A 16,194-nucleotide genomic window follows, 5' to 3' on the forward strand; every position below is an offset into this window, starting at 1 on the left:
ACACGGGTGTGGAGAATTCCCGCAGACACTCCTGTTTGGAAGCATATTGAAGATGAGTGGCCCAGCTTTAAAACAGAGCCCAGAAACTTGAGACTTGGCCTGGGTATGGATGGAGTGAATCCATTTGGTTTCAAAAGCACCGCATACAGCGTGTGGCCAGTTGTGTTGGTGAATTACAACCTTCCACCATCAATGGCGATCAAGAAGGGACATCTTATGTTATCCCTTCTAATTCCAGGGAAACATAAAGTCAAGCATATGGATGTTTATCTTGAACCACTGATTGATGAGTTGGAGGAACTATGGAGAGGTGTTGCGGTGGTGGACATTAGTAGGCCTCCCTCCTCTCGACACTTCGACTTAAAAGCAGTGTTGATGTGGACAATGCATGACTTTCCAGGATACAGCGATTGTTCTGGTAAGAATTCTAATTACCTCCCTACTCTATTACTATTGGCTATATATATTAATTAGACGGTTTGACTTTATTATTCTAACTTTTATTTATATTTTAACAGGTTTGAAAACATCGGGTAAACATGCATGTCCTGTTTGTGGCCCTTCGTTAGTACATGAGTATGCTGATGGTTTGTGTAAGACTATATTCGATAATCATCATCGATTTCTCCCCTCAGATCATCCTAAATATGTTGCTAGTAAGAGTAACATTCCTCCACAAACACTTCGTGCAAAAGATTGGAAGCGTATTTGGGAGTCTACAACTATTCTTCCTCCAGATGGCATGAACAGGTATAGTGATGTTTTTTCAATCTTGTTTTGTGTAGTCTCTAATTGGATTAAAGGTCACATAGAGCAATCCCTTGTGCAGGTACTCCATTTTTTTCCGGATGCCATATTGGACCCATCTTAAGATCAACCATCTTCTTGATCCCATGCACATCTTCAAGAATGTGGGATCTGGTATTTGGGAACATATTACTGGTAAACGAGACAATGTTAGCGTACGTGAGGACTTGCGGGTCGCAGGACGTATGCGTCAAGCTTGGCCACGAGAGGTGGGTGGGCACGTTCGTCTTCCGCCTGCACCATGGATTATATCAAAGAAAGAGGAGAAGCAGGTAAAGCAGGCCATCACCACTTTGCGTACTCCCACTGGATGCATGAGATCATTGAAGGGAGCCTTTACAACCACTAAGAAAAGAGGCCTTGAGCAACTATATGGGTTGAAGTCCCACGATTGGCACAAGATGCTTCAAGTAAGTGTTTTCCAAGTCTTGTACGTACGTTGAAATTAAATTTTGTAATGCCATAAACCATAAATGTGCTCTTATGTGCGCAGTTCATACTACCTACTAGCATCGACCATTGTGCGAATAAGAGTTTGAAAAAATATATTTATAAGATGGGCGAGCTTGTGAGGTATGTAAAACCCATGCTCAGATCACCCTTCATTATACCTTGCAAAATGAACGTGCATGAGGTATAACGTACTATTTATTTATTTTTCAGATATGTTAGTTCCAAAGCAATTGATCCAGCCACGTTGGATGATGCGCGTGTTATGGCAGTGGAGGTGGTTTGTTTGGTAGAGGAGACTTTTCCGCGAACCATTCTCACAAGTCAACTACATCTCATTGTGCATTTAGTGGACGAAATTGCTTTATGTGGTACTGTGCATGCACGTTGGATGTTCTTCCTAGAGCGCTTCATGAAGACCTTAAAAGACTTTGTGAGGCAAAGTGCAAGGCCTGAAGGAAGCATGGCCGAGGGTTGGTTGATACAAGAGTCTCTTGTATATATTTCAGAATTTCTTGGTCAGGTGGACAGCTCTTTGCCACGACTATGGAGCAATGAAGAGGACTTGAGGATGACCTCTATTGTGCCTCAAGGAAAAGGACAGAGTAAAGTAATTGACAGAACATTGATTGATGATCTCAATTTCACTTGTATCCTTAATAGTGATGTGATGAGCAGATGGGTTACAAGATATGAGGATGCAAAGACAAAAAGGCAAGCAGAAAGAGCTCTCTTTCGGAGGCAACATGGCTCTCGGAAGGCGTACCCTAAGCATCTAGCAACACTTCCGAATGATATCCATGTTGATTGGTTGCATGAGGAAATGGAGAGAGCAGAGAGCGACGAGGGGCTGCATATCATGGCGGAAGAATGGGAGTATGCACGAGGATGCATGTCAAAGGTACATAGAACTAATGTTTTGCATTAGTTGTAAATATCCATAAAGAACCTGCAACAAACATCTTCATGTACATCATGGGCTGTCTCTTGACTCACACAAATATCATCATTCAAGTCAGTTGCCTGTAAATCATGAAATCTGAAACGCCGCAGTTTTCTGTCTGCAGAAACGCGTGTATACACCCGTCAAAAAATGCGTGTATACACCCGTCCAGAAACGCGTGTATATCCGCGTGAAAATACTCTTCAGACAGGTTATACGCGCTTCTACACGCGTTCGTACACGCGACCTGCGAAAAAATTTTCTCGAAAAGACCGACCCCCCGACAAAGACAGAATGTCCTTATAAAAGGGCCAGCCATTGTCGCCCCTGTCAGGATGCAGTAACCCAATCGTGTGCAAAAGGACAAACCCAAAGAGCAAAGAGCAAAGTAAACAAATCTGACAAAAGAGACAAGGCACAGGACAAAGTGACTCACCTCTGAAAAAGTGAGTCTTCTCTGCTCCTTCTCTGCTCCCTCCTTCTCCCGTGTGTGTGCTCCTTTCTCTGCTCCCTCCTTGCTGTTGGAAGAGGCGAAAACAGGCAAAAACGCATGCACAATTAATTTCTTAGTTCAAAATCTATATTTGGGGAAGGCGGGCTATTTTTAGTTTAAACATACCGCCGCGTTTATATTCGCGTTTATAAACGCGGGTATATTCGCGTTGTCGTGCTGTGGCACGTCCATGCAATGAAAGCATGCTCAGAGACTATTTTAAATGGATTGAGATGCGTGGACATGAAAACAGTGAAGTACATGTGTGTATATGCTTTAAAATACAAGCCTGTGTGGGTAATAGAGAAGGACAGGGAGCCATTTTGGAGGCAAAATATCAGGAGCAGGGAGTGCCTGATGAAGATGCTACGAACTGGAGAAATGTAGTCAAACATATTGGGAACAACTTTGCAGAAGGAAGTTTTTGCAAAGGAGCTATGGTTTGAGATATTTTTAGCCTCGAATGTGGGTACTTTTCATCCGGAGCAGTTGCAGATGATAAATGGTCAGCTTGATGCAAGTGCTGAAGCCATCAATCTTATGATGGCTTTGTGTTCATGGGATCCTAGTCAGCGACCAACAGCCATTGAAGCGCTTCAGCATCTTTTTTTTCCGGTTGGCTCATATACCCCACCATGCACCTACTATTTTGGCAGAAGGGGAAAGTTTCCCTCTCCCTTTTCAGAAAAAGCGACCGGAAGCTGTCATTGGGGTCTGTCTGCAACAAGGCAGACCGTCCAATTCAGTGCGTTTTGAGCCAGGGGAGCCCAAGACTGTGACTCTTGTGGAAATGGAGAGACAAGCAGGGGATTGATTCCTTATATTCTGGTCACTTTCTCCATGTGGTTCCTAGTGGCATCTTGGTTATTTGGTCCATTTTTGTTCAATCCCTCGGAATTTGATTGGCAAAAAATTGTGGAGGATTGGGATGACTGGAACCAATGGATCAAAAGTCGAGGCGGCTTTGGTGTACCCTCAACAAAGAGCTGGGAATCATGGTGGAATGAAGAGCAGGAGCATTTAAAGTACACATCCCTTTCGGGGCGTTTGTGGGAGGTTCTACTTGCATTACGGTTCCTACTGTACCAATATGGGCTCATTTACCACTTGAATATTGTCAAGGGCAACAAACAGATAGAGATATATGGACTGTCATGGCTGGTGATTGCTGCCTTACTTATGCTGTTAAAGGTTGTTTCTATGGGAAGGCAACGATTTGGTGCTGATTTTCAGCTTCTTTTTAGATTGTTAAAGGCTGGCCTTTTCCTAATGTCCCTCTCCATACTCGCGGGCCTCTTCTTTGTTTTCGCCTTTACCTTCAGTGACCTCTTTACATGTTTGCTAGCATTTTTGCTGACAGGGTGGGCACTACTACAGATATCTCAGGCATGCAAACCAGTAGTTGTGTTGTCAGGATTTTGGGATTCTGTGAAGGCACTTGCTCGGGGCTATGAGTATATGATGGGCCAAGCAAGTGGATATGGTGCACACGCAGTCCTTAACACTGTTATCACAATCGTGGTAGTTATTGACTACACGTCCATATACAAAGCAGATATTGGAATCAAGGATCACATTATCTGTGGAATTGGAAAGGCTGGAAACCCAGATATAATGGACTGTGTCACATGTGGAATGATCGTTGGGGTGAGCACCGAAGCTATTTGAGTAGAGGGACTTATTTAGACTGCAAGAGGAATTGATGCTCATGTGTTTTTTTTTTATTGTGATGATGTTTATATAAATGTGATGCCCCTTGAAGAATTATATGTTGTGTTTCTTTACTGGATTTTGGATGTAACTCTCACAGCCAGACACCCAGTGTGTTCCCGGCTAGACCGCCCACGTCACGACAGCTTTTGGTGAACCCGACGTGAAACAGCTGGGGTGAGAGTAGAAGGGGAATCATGGGTGATCAATAGGAGCAGCAAGGATTTCGTCCGGACGTCAACACCATGCAGATGTTTCAGGCGTTTGTGCTCTACATGCAACAGCAACAGGGTGAAGTGGGAAAACAAAGGTAATGTTATCTGATTTGAATGCTGGATGAAAAACGATATGATAACTGGAATGTTTGGACACATGCAAGATGACATACAAATCAAGATGATGCTTGAGGAAAATTAGAGCAAATAGATACACAATCAGGGCTTTCTGAAAGGCAGGTACAAAAATGAAGGAAATATACTATAATGATGCTATATCTTAGCTGCTTGGAGAACTTCTAAAGCATGACAAGGATGCAAAGGAGGTAAAAATAATGGCAGACAAAGCAAAGAAGGCTATAGGGGCCTATGACACTGATGCATTTCTCGAAAAGAGAGAGCCAGGAGCTTATAGGACTTGTAGTCTTCCATAATAAAACTATTAGGGAAGAAGAAGGATTACAAGGGCTTATGACACTTGTTCACCTCAGGAGAAGGGGGTGGCAAGGAGCTTGTATAGACTTGTAGTTCTCTCTTAGAACTGTAGAATGGCAACAAGGGCTTGTGACACTCATCCTTCTCGACCCAAGGATAGAGAGGAGCTTGTAGTGACTTGAAGCTAACCCTTTGTCTCAAGGGCTTACGACACTCGACCTTTCTGATAGCTGAGGAAGGTGAGGAGCTTGTATTGACTTGAGGTCTTCCCTACAAGTTGCAAAACAGATAGAATGCTCAAGAACTCATGAATGCCGGAAAGGTGGACACTTCTTTGTACTCTGATTGTCAGGATATCTGAAAGAAACTCTTTGAAAAACAAGGCTAAATGTATGCAATGATAATCTGAATGAATGGTTCGACATAGAGAAAGCCCAAAACACCACTGTTCGGGTTGCTAAAAATCTCCGTGTTTGTGACTATTGCCACAGCATGGCAGCACTTATATCCAAGGCAGAACAACGAACTATTATTTGCAGTGATGCAAGTCTCTCTCATGTTTTCAGAAATGGGAACTGTTCTTGTGGAGACTATTGGTGACAGTACTGCATTTCAGAGAGTGCAGACTTTGCAGTTGGCCCCGGGTTACACTTCTCATAAAGGCAGCCACTCTAATTCATGCATATGGGAGTTGTGCAAGCATGGTAGATGCACAGGTATTTTTTTTGATGAACTTTCTGAGCCTGATATTGTGTCATGGAATGCATGCATTGATGGTCATGCAGGAGAAGGAAATTCTGTAGCAAGCCAGTACATGTTTGAGAACTTGAAGTTTGTAGGTGTGAAGCCTGATAAAGTAACGTTCACTTCAGTTCTCTCGGCTTGTAGCCATAATGGTCTTGCTGTCAATGGTCTTGAGTACTTTGAATCTATGAGCAGAGATTATGGGATATATCCTGATGTGAAGCATTATGGCAGTATGCTAGACCTCCTTGGGCGTGCAGGGGACTTCAAGAGGATACAGGATATGCTGGGGAGGATGCAAATGTGGGCTGATCTGAACATTTGGTTGGGCTTGCTGGGTGCATGTCGGACGCATGGCAATTTTGAGATGGCAAAGCAGGCATTCAGTTACGCAGTGAATTTGCATCCTGAAGATGCTACTGCATATGTTTTCATGTCTAACATCTATGCTGATACTGCGGTTGCAGCCGAGATGGAAATATCTAGACAAACATGGTGCATGCAAGAAGCCTGACAGGAGCTGGATTGAGCTTGGAGTTCAAAATACCCACACGCAAAACATTGGAGTTCAAAACACCCACATGCAAAACATGCTACACATAACAAGCAAAGATTTTCACGAGAATGGTTGTATTTTATATACAGGAAGCTGGTCATGGCATTTGGGCTGCCTAACATTGCCATGAGGAAACGAATTGGTTGAAGGTGAACTTTCATTATGTGACTGTCACAATGCTGAAAACCTTATATAATTAAGTCTAGGCAAATGTTCGTGAGGAGATCATCTCTGTGTTTATCATTACAAATCAATCAGTTGAAATGGCCTTTGCAAAGAAGGACCATAAACGCAAGATGTATGTGGTTGAGCACCTTCTTGAAGGCAAAAGTAGACGTGCTCAAAATGCCTACCTTCAAAAAAGTTTTCATCAGCATGATAGAAAAATTACACCACAAGATAGTGCTTCTAAAGCCCAGAAAAGTGAGTTGCTGAATGTACAGGGATACACACATGTCAGTCAGTTTAGAGGCAGAAGGCCGGGGGTATGTGCAGCATCAGGATGAGTAGCCTTGCTTTGTGAATCCATTCAGGCAAGATGAATCTCAGGCGCACAGAGGGACGGCTATCGTGCCTTAGAATATCGTGCATCCTGGCCCTAAGAGTTTTGGAAGTTCTTATGTATATCGGCCCAGGCGTGGCTTTCTGTATCGTGCATACTGGCCCTAAGAGTTTTGGAAGGAGATATGGCGATTCTTATGTGTAGTGGCCCAGGGTGAAAAGGAGGGATGGCTTTGAGGCGTGGCTTTTCTGAGCTGCTGATTAGTGGCTCTTTGAAAGAAGAAATGCCCGTTCGACAGAAAAGCGGTAGCTGTTTACCAGCATCAAAATCACAGCAAGCCTTCAAAAGGTCCCTTTGGCTGATGAGCAAGAACTCGTGGGTGGATGATCATCATAATGACCGAAAGGGCTCCTTTGCTGCTTCTCTTTCGTGCAAGGGTTCGAATGATGAGGAGCTTCTTCTTTTGACTCTGTGCGAGAAAGGACAGCTGGACAGAGCGCTGGTTGTGCTCTCTCGAATGAGCACAGCCCTCTGTAGCAGCGTCTACCTATCCCTCTTAAAGGAATGCAAAAAGAATAAGGCCCTCATTCAAGCTAAGCAAGTCCATGCGCACCTTGCCCGAAGTAGCCCCAGCTGACCGGCTTGCTGGGTGACTACTTGGTTATGACGCTGGCCAAGTGTGGTGCCATTGAAGAAGCTCGCCAGGTATCTGGTACATTACCTCACCGCACTGTCTTTTCTTGGACTGCAATGATCTCTGCATATGCAGATTGTGGCCATGGGTATGAAGCACTCCAATTGCATCAATTGATGGAAGAGGATTCTGTGGAGCCAAACAGCTACACCTTTGTCAGCCTCTTCAAAGCTTGTGGCAGCATACAGGACCTTGGGCAAGGCAAAAAACTACATGCTGATGCTCACAGGAGAGGCTTTGCGTCAGATGTTTTCATTGGCAGCACCCTTGTGAGAATGTATGGCAAATGTGGGGCAGTTGTAGATGCAGAGCATGCATTCCATGCAGTATCCCACCGCAATGTTGTCTCTTGGAATACGATGCTCTCGACATATGTTGAACACAACTATGGAGAAAAGGCTTTATATTTCTACAGGCAGATGCAAGAGGAAGGAATAAGTCCTGACCAGCACACACTTGTGCTTGCACTTCAGGCATGTGGCACCCATGCAGAGAAGGAAGAAGCTTTCATAGTTAAGGGACGATCGACTAAGGTGATTTCTCTGGAAATTGTACAGGCATTACATGCTGATGCATGCATGAAGGACTTTGAATTAGATGTCTTTATTGGTAGTGCTATGGTGAGTATGTATGGCAAGTGTGGGGCTATGATGGAAGCAGAGGCTGTGTTTGGTGCATTGCCCCAACGTGATCTCGTGTCATGGAGTGCAATGCTCTCAGCATATTTTCAGCAGGGCCAAGGAGAGAAGGCTTTGCCTCTGTATAGACAGATGCAAGAGGAAGGCGTGACTATCAACCAGCACTCAATCGTGTGTTTGCTTCAGACGTGTGGTGCTCTGGCAGAGTTGGAAGAAGCCAAGAAAAGGGAGGCTGATCTAGAAAATGATTTGGATGAGAATGTGGGTTCAGAGGATGAAGAAGCTGAAGATAACGTGTCAAAATTTGATGAAGATGAGGGTGACATTCAAATCAGTATAGATTTGAAGAAGATTAGCCTATATAGCAACTTGGTGGCACATACCGGAGGATGTGCAGGTTTAGAGGGGGTTGATGTCGTGCTGTGGCACGTCCATGCAATGAAAGCATGCTCAGAGACTATTTTAAATGGATTGAGATGCGTGGACATGAAAACAGTGAAGTACATGTGTGTATATGCTTTAAAATACAAGCCTGTGTGGGTAATAGAGAAGGACAGGGAGCCATTTTGGAGGCAAAATATCAGGAGCAGGGAGTGCCTGATGAAGATGCTACGAACTGGAGAAATGTAGTCAAACATATTGGGAACAACTTTGCAGAAGGAAGTTTTTGCAAAGGAGCTATGGTTTGAGATATTTTTAGCCTCGAATGTGGGTACTTTTCATCCGGAGCAGTTGCAGATGATAAATGGTCAGCTTGATGCAAGTGCTGAAGCCATCAATCTTATGATGGCTTTGTGTTCATGGGATCCTAGTCAGCGACCAACAGCCATTGAAGCGCTTCAGCATCTTTTTTTTCCGGTTGGCTCATATACCCCACCATGCACCTACTATTTTGGCAGAAGGGGAAAGTTTTCCTCTCCCTTTTCAGAAAAAGCGACCGGAAGCTGTCATTGGGGTCTGTCTGCAACAAGGCAGACCGTCCAATTCAGTGCGTTTTGAGCCAGGGGAGCCCAAGACTGTGACTCTTGTGGAAATGGAGAGACAAGCAGGGGATTGATTCCTTATATTCTGGTCACTTTCTCCATGTGGTTCCTAGTGGCATCTTGGTTATTTGGTCCATTTTTGTTCAATCCCTCGGAATTTGATTGGCAAAAAATTGTGGAGGATTGGGATTGGAACCAATGGATCAAAAGTCGAGGCGGCTTTGGTGTACCCTCAACAAAGAGCTGGGAATCATGGTGGAATGAAGAGCAGGAGCATTTAAAGTACACATCCCTTTCGGGGCGTTTGTGGGAGGTTCTACTTGCATTACGGTTCCTACTGTACCAATATGGGCTCATTTACCACTTGAATATTGTCAAGGGCAACAAACAGATAGAGATATATGGACTGTCATGGCTGGTGATTGCTGCCTTACTTATGCTGTTAAAGGTTGTTTCTATGGGAAGGCAACGATTTGGTGCTGATTTTCAGCTTCTTTTTAGATTGTTAAAGGCTGGCCTTTTCCTAATGTCCCTCTCCATACTCGCGGGCCTCTTCTTTGTTTTCGCCTTTACCTTCAGTGACCTCTTTACATGTTTGCTAGCATTTTTGCCGACAGGGTGGGCACTACTACAGATATCTCAGGCATGCAAACCAGTAGTTGTGTTGTCAGGATTTTGGGATTCTGTGAAGGCACTTGCTCGGGGCTATGAGTATATGATGGGCCAAGCAAGTGGATATGGTGCACACGCAGTCCTTAACACTGTTATCACAATCGTGGTAGTTATTGACTACACGTCCATATACAAAGCAGATATTGGAATCAAGGATCACATTATCTGTGGAATTGGAAAGGCTGGAAACCCAGATATAATGGACTGTGTCACATGTGGAATGATCATTGGGGTGAGCACCGAAGCTATTTGAGTAGAGGGACTTATTTAGACTGCAAGAGGAATTGATGCTCATGTGTTTTTTTTTTATTGTGATGATGTTTATATAAATGTGATGCCCCTTGAAGAATTATATGTTGTGTTTCTTTACTGGATTTTGGATGTAACTCTCACAGCCAGACACCCAGTGTGTTCTCGGCTAGACCGCCCACGTCACGACAGCGTGTATGTGATTGTAGCTGCGTTTATACACGTGTTTTGCAGAAATTAGCCGCGTGAATACACGTGTTTTTTAGGAAGTAGCCGCGTTAATACACGCAATTTTTAGGAAATAGCCGCGTCAATACACGCGATTTTTGTGCTTTCATTAAAAACATATAATGATTTTGTGTTTTTTGATCTGTACACAGGATGTCATCAACCTCTTCAAGCAGTTCTGGGGAAGATGAGACAATGCGTCATCGTAATCGCGATGTGTGGTTGGGACAACGGATCAAATGTATGTGTAATCGATGTCAAGGATGCATTGTACGAGCACGTCGAATTACCTTGAATCACATCTCCATGTATGGAGAATGGAATCAAACAGGTTTAGAGGTGAGTAGATGTAAATTGATGGTATTCAAATGACTCATGGTATCCAAATTAAATTAATAGAGTTGTAACATATAATTTGATAAATTGAAGCAGGATGCAGTACCACACCTTAACATGGTACCCTACGCGCGACGAGAGCACGTAAAGCGTCGACGAGATGATGCTGGAGCTTCGGGATCTATTGTCAGAGATGAGTGGCAAAGGGACGACAATAGCCCTGCACCCCACGAAGTTGTGGAAGAGGAGGTGCTTGATGATATGGTGCGGAATCTTTTTAAGGATGATCCCAACGGTATGGACGACGATGATATGGAACAAGAGCATCTTTATAAGGCTTCATCGACACCGGTGTTTGAAGGGTGCACATTCTTAGTTTTACGTGCTTCACTTGAACTACTTAATATACAAACAGTTTATGGATGGAGCAATGCAAGTCTTGACGCATTGTTGAAGTAAGCATTCTAACTTACAAATTTGAATTAGTGGTTTAAGGTTTAGGATTTAAGACTAATTATAATTGATGATATTGGATGCAGGCTATTATCAAACATGCTTCCAAAGGAAAATAGACTACCCACCTCAAGAGACATAGCGAGGCGCTATGTGACATCTCTTGGAGGACTGGATTATGATAAAATACATGCATGCGTCAATGATTGCATTCTCTTTCGTGGGACGCATAAGGAGGCTCTACATTGTCCCACTTGTGGTGAAGCAAGGTACAGAACAGATATGAAGAGTTTTGATGTACCTCGTAAAGTCTTGCGACACTTTCCTATAATTCCTCGCATCAAACACATGTTCAAGTGCAAATCCATAGCAGAGCTCATGTCATGGCATTCCTCACATCGATCGGATGATGGCATGTGGAGAATTCCCGCAGACACTCCTGCTTGGAAGCATATTGAAGATGAGTGGCCCAGCTTTAAAACAGAGCCCAGAAACTTGAGACTTGGCCTGGGTATGGATGGAGTGAATCCATTTGGTTTCAAAAGCACCGCATACAGCGTGTGGCCAGTTGTGTTGGTGAAATACAACCTTCCACCATCAATGGCGATCAAGAAGGGACATCTTATGTTATCCCTTCTAATTCCAGGGAAACATAAAGTCAAGCATATGGATGTTTATCTTGAACCACTGATTGATGAGTTGGAGGAACTATGGAGAGGTGTTGCGGTGGTGGACATTAGTAGGCCTCCCTCCTCTCGACACTTCGACTTAAAAGCAGTGTTGATGTGGACAATGCATGACTTTCCAGGATACAGCGATTGTTCTGGTAAGAATTCTAATTACCTCCCTACTCTATTACTATTGGCTATATATATTAATTAGACGGTTTGACTTTATTATTCTAACTTTTATTTATATTTTAACAGGTTTGAAAACATCGGATAAACATGCATGTCCTGTTTGTGGCCCTTGTTAGTACATGAGTATGCTGATGGTTTGTGTAAGACTATATTCGATAATCATCATCGATTTCTCCCCTCAGATCATCCTAAATATGTTGCTAGTAAGAGTAACATTCCTCCACAAACACTTCGTGCAAAAGATTGGAAGCGTATTTGGGAGTCTACAACTATTCTTCCTCCAGATGACATGAACAGGTATAGTGATGTTTTTTCAATCTTGTTTTGTGTAGTCTCTAATTGGATTAAAGGTCACATAGAGCAATCCCTTGTGCAGGTACTCCATTTTTTTTCGGCTGCCATATTGGACCCATCTTAAGATCAACCATCTTCTTGATCCCATGCACATCTTCAAGAATGTGGGATCTGGTATTTGGGAACATATTACTGGTAAACGAGACAATGTTAGCGTACGTGAGGACTTGCGGGTCGCAGGACGTATGCGTCAAGCTTGGCCACGAGAGGTGGGTGGGCACATTCGTCTTCCGCCTGCACCATGGATTATATCAAAGAAAGAGGAGAAGCAGGTAAAGCAGGTCATCACCACTTTGCGTACTCCCACTGGATGCATGAGATCATTGAAGGGAGCCTTTACAACCACTAAGAAAAGAGGCGTTGAGCAACTATATGGGTTGAAGTCCCACGATTGGCACAAGATACTTCAAGTAAGTGTTTTCCAAGTCTTGTACGTACGTTGAAATTAAATTTTGTAATGCCATAAATCATAAATGTGCTCTTATGTGCACAGTTCATACTACCTACTAGCATCGATCATTGTGCGAATAAGAGTTTGAAAAAATGTATTTATAAGATGGGCGAGCTTGTGAGGTATGTAAAACCCATGCTCAGATCACCCTTCATTATACCTTGCAAAATGAACGTGCATGAGGTATAACGTACTATTTATTTATTTTTCAGATATGTTAGTTCCAAAGCAATTGATCCAGCCACGTTGGATGATGCGCGTGTTATGGCAGTGGAGGTGGTTTGTTTGGTAGAGGAGACTTTTTCGCGAACCATTCTCACAAGTCAACTACATCTCATTGTGCATTTAGTGGACGAAATTGCTTTATGTGGTACTGTGCATGCACGTTGGATGTTCTTCCTAGAGCGCTTCATGAAGACCTTAAAAGACTTTGTGAGGCAAAGTGCAAGGCCTGAAGGAAGCATGGCCGAGGGTTGGTTGATACAAGAGTCTCTTGTATATATTTCAGAATTTCTTGGTCAGGTGGACAGCTCTTTGCCACGACTATGGAGCAATGAAGAGGACTTGAGGATGACCTCTATTGTGCCTCAAGGAAAAGGACAGAGTAAAGTAATTGACAGAACATTGATTGATGATCTCAATTTCACTTGTATCCTTAATAGTGATGTGATGAGCAGATGGGTTACAAGATATGAGGATGCAAAGACAAAAAGGCAAGCAGAAAGAGCTCTCTTTCGGAGGCAACATGGCTCTCGGAAGGCGTACCCTAAGCATCTAGCAACACTTCCGAATGATATCCATGTTGATTGGTTGCATGAGGAAATGGAGAGAGCAGAGAGCGACGAGGGGCTGCATATCACGGCGGAAGAATGGGAGTATGCACGAGGATGCATGTCAAAGGTACATAGAACTAATGTTTTGCATTAGTTGTAAGTGATTTGCTTTTAATATTTATTCACATTGCTTACACAAATATTGCTTCTATTTTGGTCCAGTGCACTATGTTCAATGCTATATGGTGTGAAGGCAAGCATTTTCGAACACAAAGAATTGATGAAAAGAGAAATACACAAGATTGCGGTGTCATTAGTAGCTTTGAGGGAGCTAATGGAAAAATGGATGATTATTGTGGCATAATCCAAGACATATTTAGGCTTGACTTTCGTCGCTTCTTTGTGTATGTTTTGGATGTCAAATGGCAAATGAATGTGGTGGAAAAAGGGCCTGATGCAACGATAAAACGCCATGCAAGTGGATATGTAACTATTGACTCTACAAAGTTCTGGCAAACAAAGAAAGATAGGCTCGTATTGCCACAACAATGTGATCAAGTATGCATTTTTTTACTAATGTGTTTCATGTACATATATATCTAAGCTCGCGTACCCCTTGACTTTTGATATGCTAATTAATTACTGTACTGTGTGTATTTGAGTAGGTTATCTATCTACCAATGGTGCATGACATCAAATGGTGGTACGTCATCCCTATTGCACCACGTTCCAAAGTGATGTATAATACATTCACTGATATGGAGCATACGGAGGATGTAACAAGCCGCAATGAAGATGACGTCGAACATGCCATTGAAGATGTTGTGATCGATGATCAAGAAATAAGAGATGATCATGATAATGAGGATGAGCATGCCATTTCTCATGATCATGAGAATGACCCTACCATTGAGGATGATGGTGATGTTGATGAGGATGATCAGGACATCGATACCAATATCAATGGAGTACAGAATATCGATAGTGGAATAAATTTAATCGTAGCCTTACCAATTGATCAAATGGATATTGATGTTGATCGTTTGGCAAGGATGGATCTTATTGAAGATGAGATCGAACCCTAACCAATCCGTCACTGTATGTTCTAAATTGATGACATTTCTATCATCTCATATGCATGATTTATTTTTGAATATATTTCATTGTTGTAAATGCATGTAGTGGGATTGTGTAATGATGTATACTGTAATGTACTATGAGATGGTTTAAGGAAAATAGTTTTTAATTTTGTAAAGGAATTCAGTTTTTTTTCAGTTTTTTTCTGCCATGCGTGTATTAATCCGTGTATCGTAGCGTGTATTTATCCGTGTATGATAGCGAGTATTACCCCGTGAATATTATCGTGTATTTATGCGTGTATTACTGCGTGTATATAAACGCGTTTATACACGCGTTGATAAATGCAAATATACACGCGAACTTAAATGCTAAAATACACGCGCCTGATTCTATTCAAATACAAGCGCAACCATACACGCGTTCGTAATTTATCGCGTGCATGAAACGCGTGTATGACAGCATTGTCTTGTAGTGAAACATAAAACTAGTCACACCACTTACACACCCAATATGAAATTGCCTTTTTCTTAGCATCAGCTAACTTTAAAACAATCCTTTAATGAAACCATTATGTCACTGATGACAATCTTCATAGTCTCTGGTTGAATCCTTATTTCCAGAATCGGTATACTTATGGCATCATTGGCAACCAGAACGCTCACCACCTGTTCACTCAAGGGCCTTTTCCATAGTTCGTAGCTCATAGTAACCGGCAATATATTCATATAACAGAATGGAATCTCCGTGGAAGATCAGCAAGATCAACCCACAGATCCATATAAAAGAGCCATGGACTCATCCGTTGAGGACCAGCAAGGTCAATCAACCAGATCCATGCCCGGTTTCAGAAAACAACTCTTACTCCTTGTTCCAATATCTTCCACGACGCATGTGTGGGTATCTTCGGCGACCCAGAGCTCGAGCGCCGTATGGTCAGCACCCTCTAGAATCCTTTGCAGGTGACCTAGCGCTTCACTCATAGGCCGCTTCCTTGGTCCCTAATCCATCGTACCGGAAGCTCACCATTTAAATCAAACCAAGACTGGTCAAGACCTCGATCGACCTTGCTACGCGAGACGTCCTCCATTGACTCTCCGTCAGCAGTTGCAACTTTAACAGTTAGGTCTTCATGACCTTAATCCACAAGACGGTCAAAATGCTTTCCCAGCATTCTTGACATAAAACAGTCATTTACAAATAGTCATAAAATATAGTTTCTAAATCGAACTCTCGTCTTTCCACATTATCCCTCCTTAGTCCACATTACTTATTCCACATTCCATTCAGTGTGTACTCATTCTCATCCATTTCCTCATATCGACGACACATTAATTCACATACACATTCACATTCACATCCATATATCCACATCTACATGCATACATCCATTTTCACATCCTCATTTATACACCCACATCCCATATCCACATTCACACATACACATCCATATCCACATCCATACATCCACATCCACATCCACATCCACATTCCCATTCCCATTCACATCTATACATCCACATCTACATCCACATACATACATACATCCACATTCGTATCTACATCCATAC

At 42.8% G+C, this 16,194-nt stretch overlaps 1 protein-coding gene and 2 pseudogenes across 1 annotated transcript; all 3 read left to right on the top strand.

Moving 5' to 3' along the window:
• Positions 1 to 2,865: 2,865 nt before the first annotated feature.
• Positions 2,866 to 4,547, top strand: LOC147632474 (callose synthase 5 pseudogene; annotated as a pseudogene).
• Positions 4,548 to 5,621: 1,074 nt separating this feature from the next.
• LOC147632475 (pentatricopeptide repeat-containing protein At2g20540-like) lies at positions 5,622 to 6,311 on the top strand. Its single transcript, XM_086806987.1, has one exon. It carries the CDS (start codon positions 5,622 to 5,624, stop codon positions 6,309 to 6,311), a length of 690 nt encoding a protein of 229 aa, XP_086663113.1.
• A 2,800-nt stretch (positions 6,312 to 9,111) lies between these two features.
• On the top strand, positions 9,112 to 10,191 carry LOC147632476 (callose synthase 5 pseudogene; annotated as a pseudogene).
• Positions 10,192 to 16,194: the final 6,003 nt, after the last annotated feature.

This window comes from Cibotium barometz, chromosome 13 (genome assembly GCF_041138505.1).
Source record: "Cibotium barometz isolate CiBa-2024 chromosome 13, ASM4113850v1, whole genome shotgun sequence".
Taxonomy (NCBI): Eukaryota; Viridiplantae; Streptophyta; class Polypodiopsida; order Cyatheales; family Cibotiaceae; genus Cibotium; species Cibotium barometz.

What these genes read in the sequence shown, in the direction of transcription:
- LOC147632475 (XM_086806987.1), top strand. Translation starts at nt 5,622, where the DNA reads ATGGGAACTGTTCTTGTGGAGACTATTGGTGACAGTACTGCATTTCAG.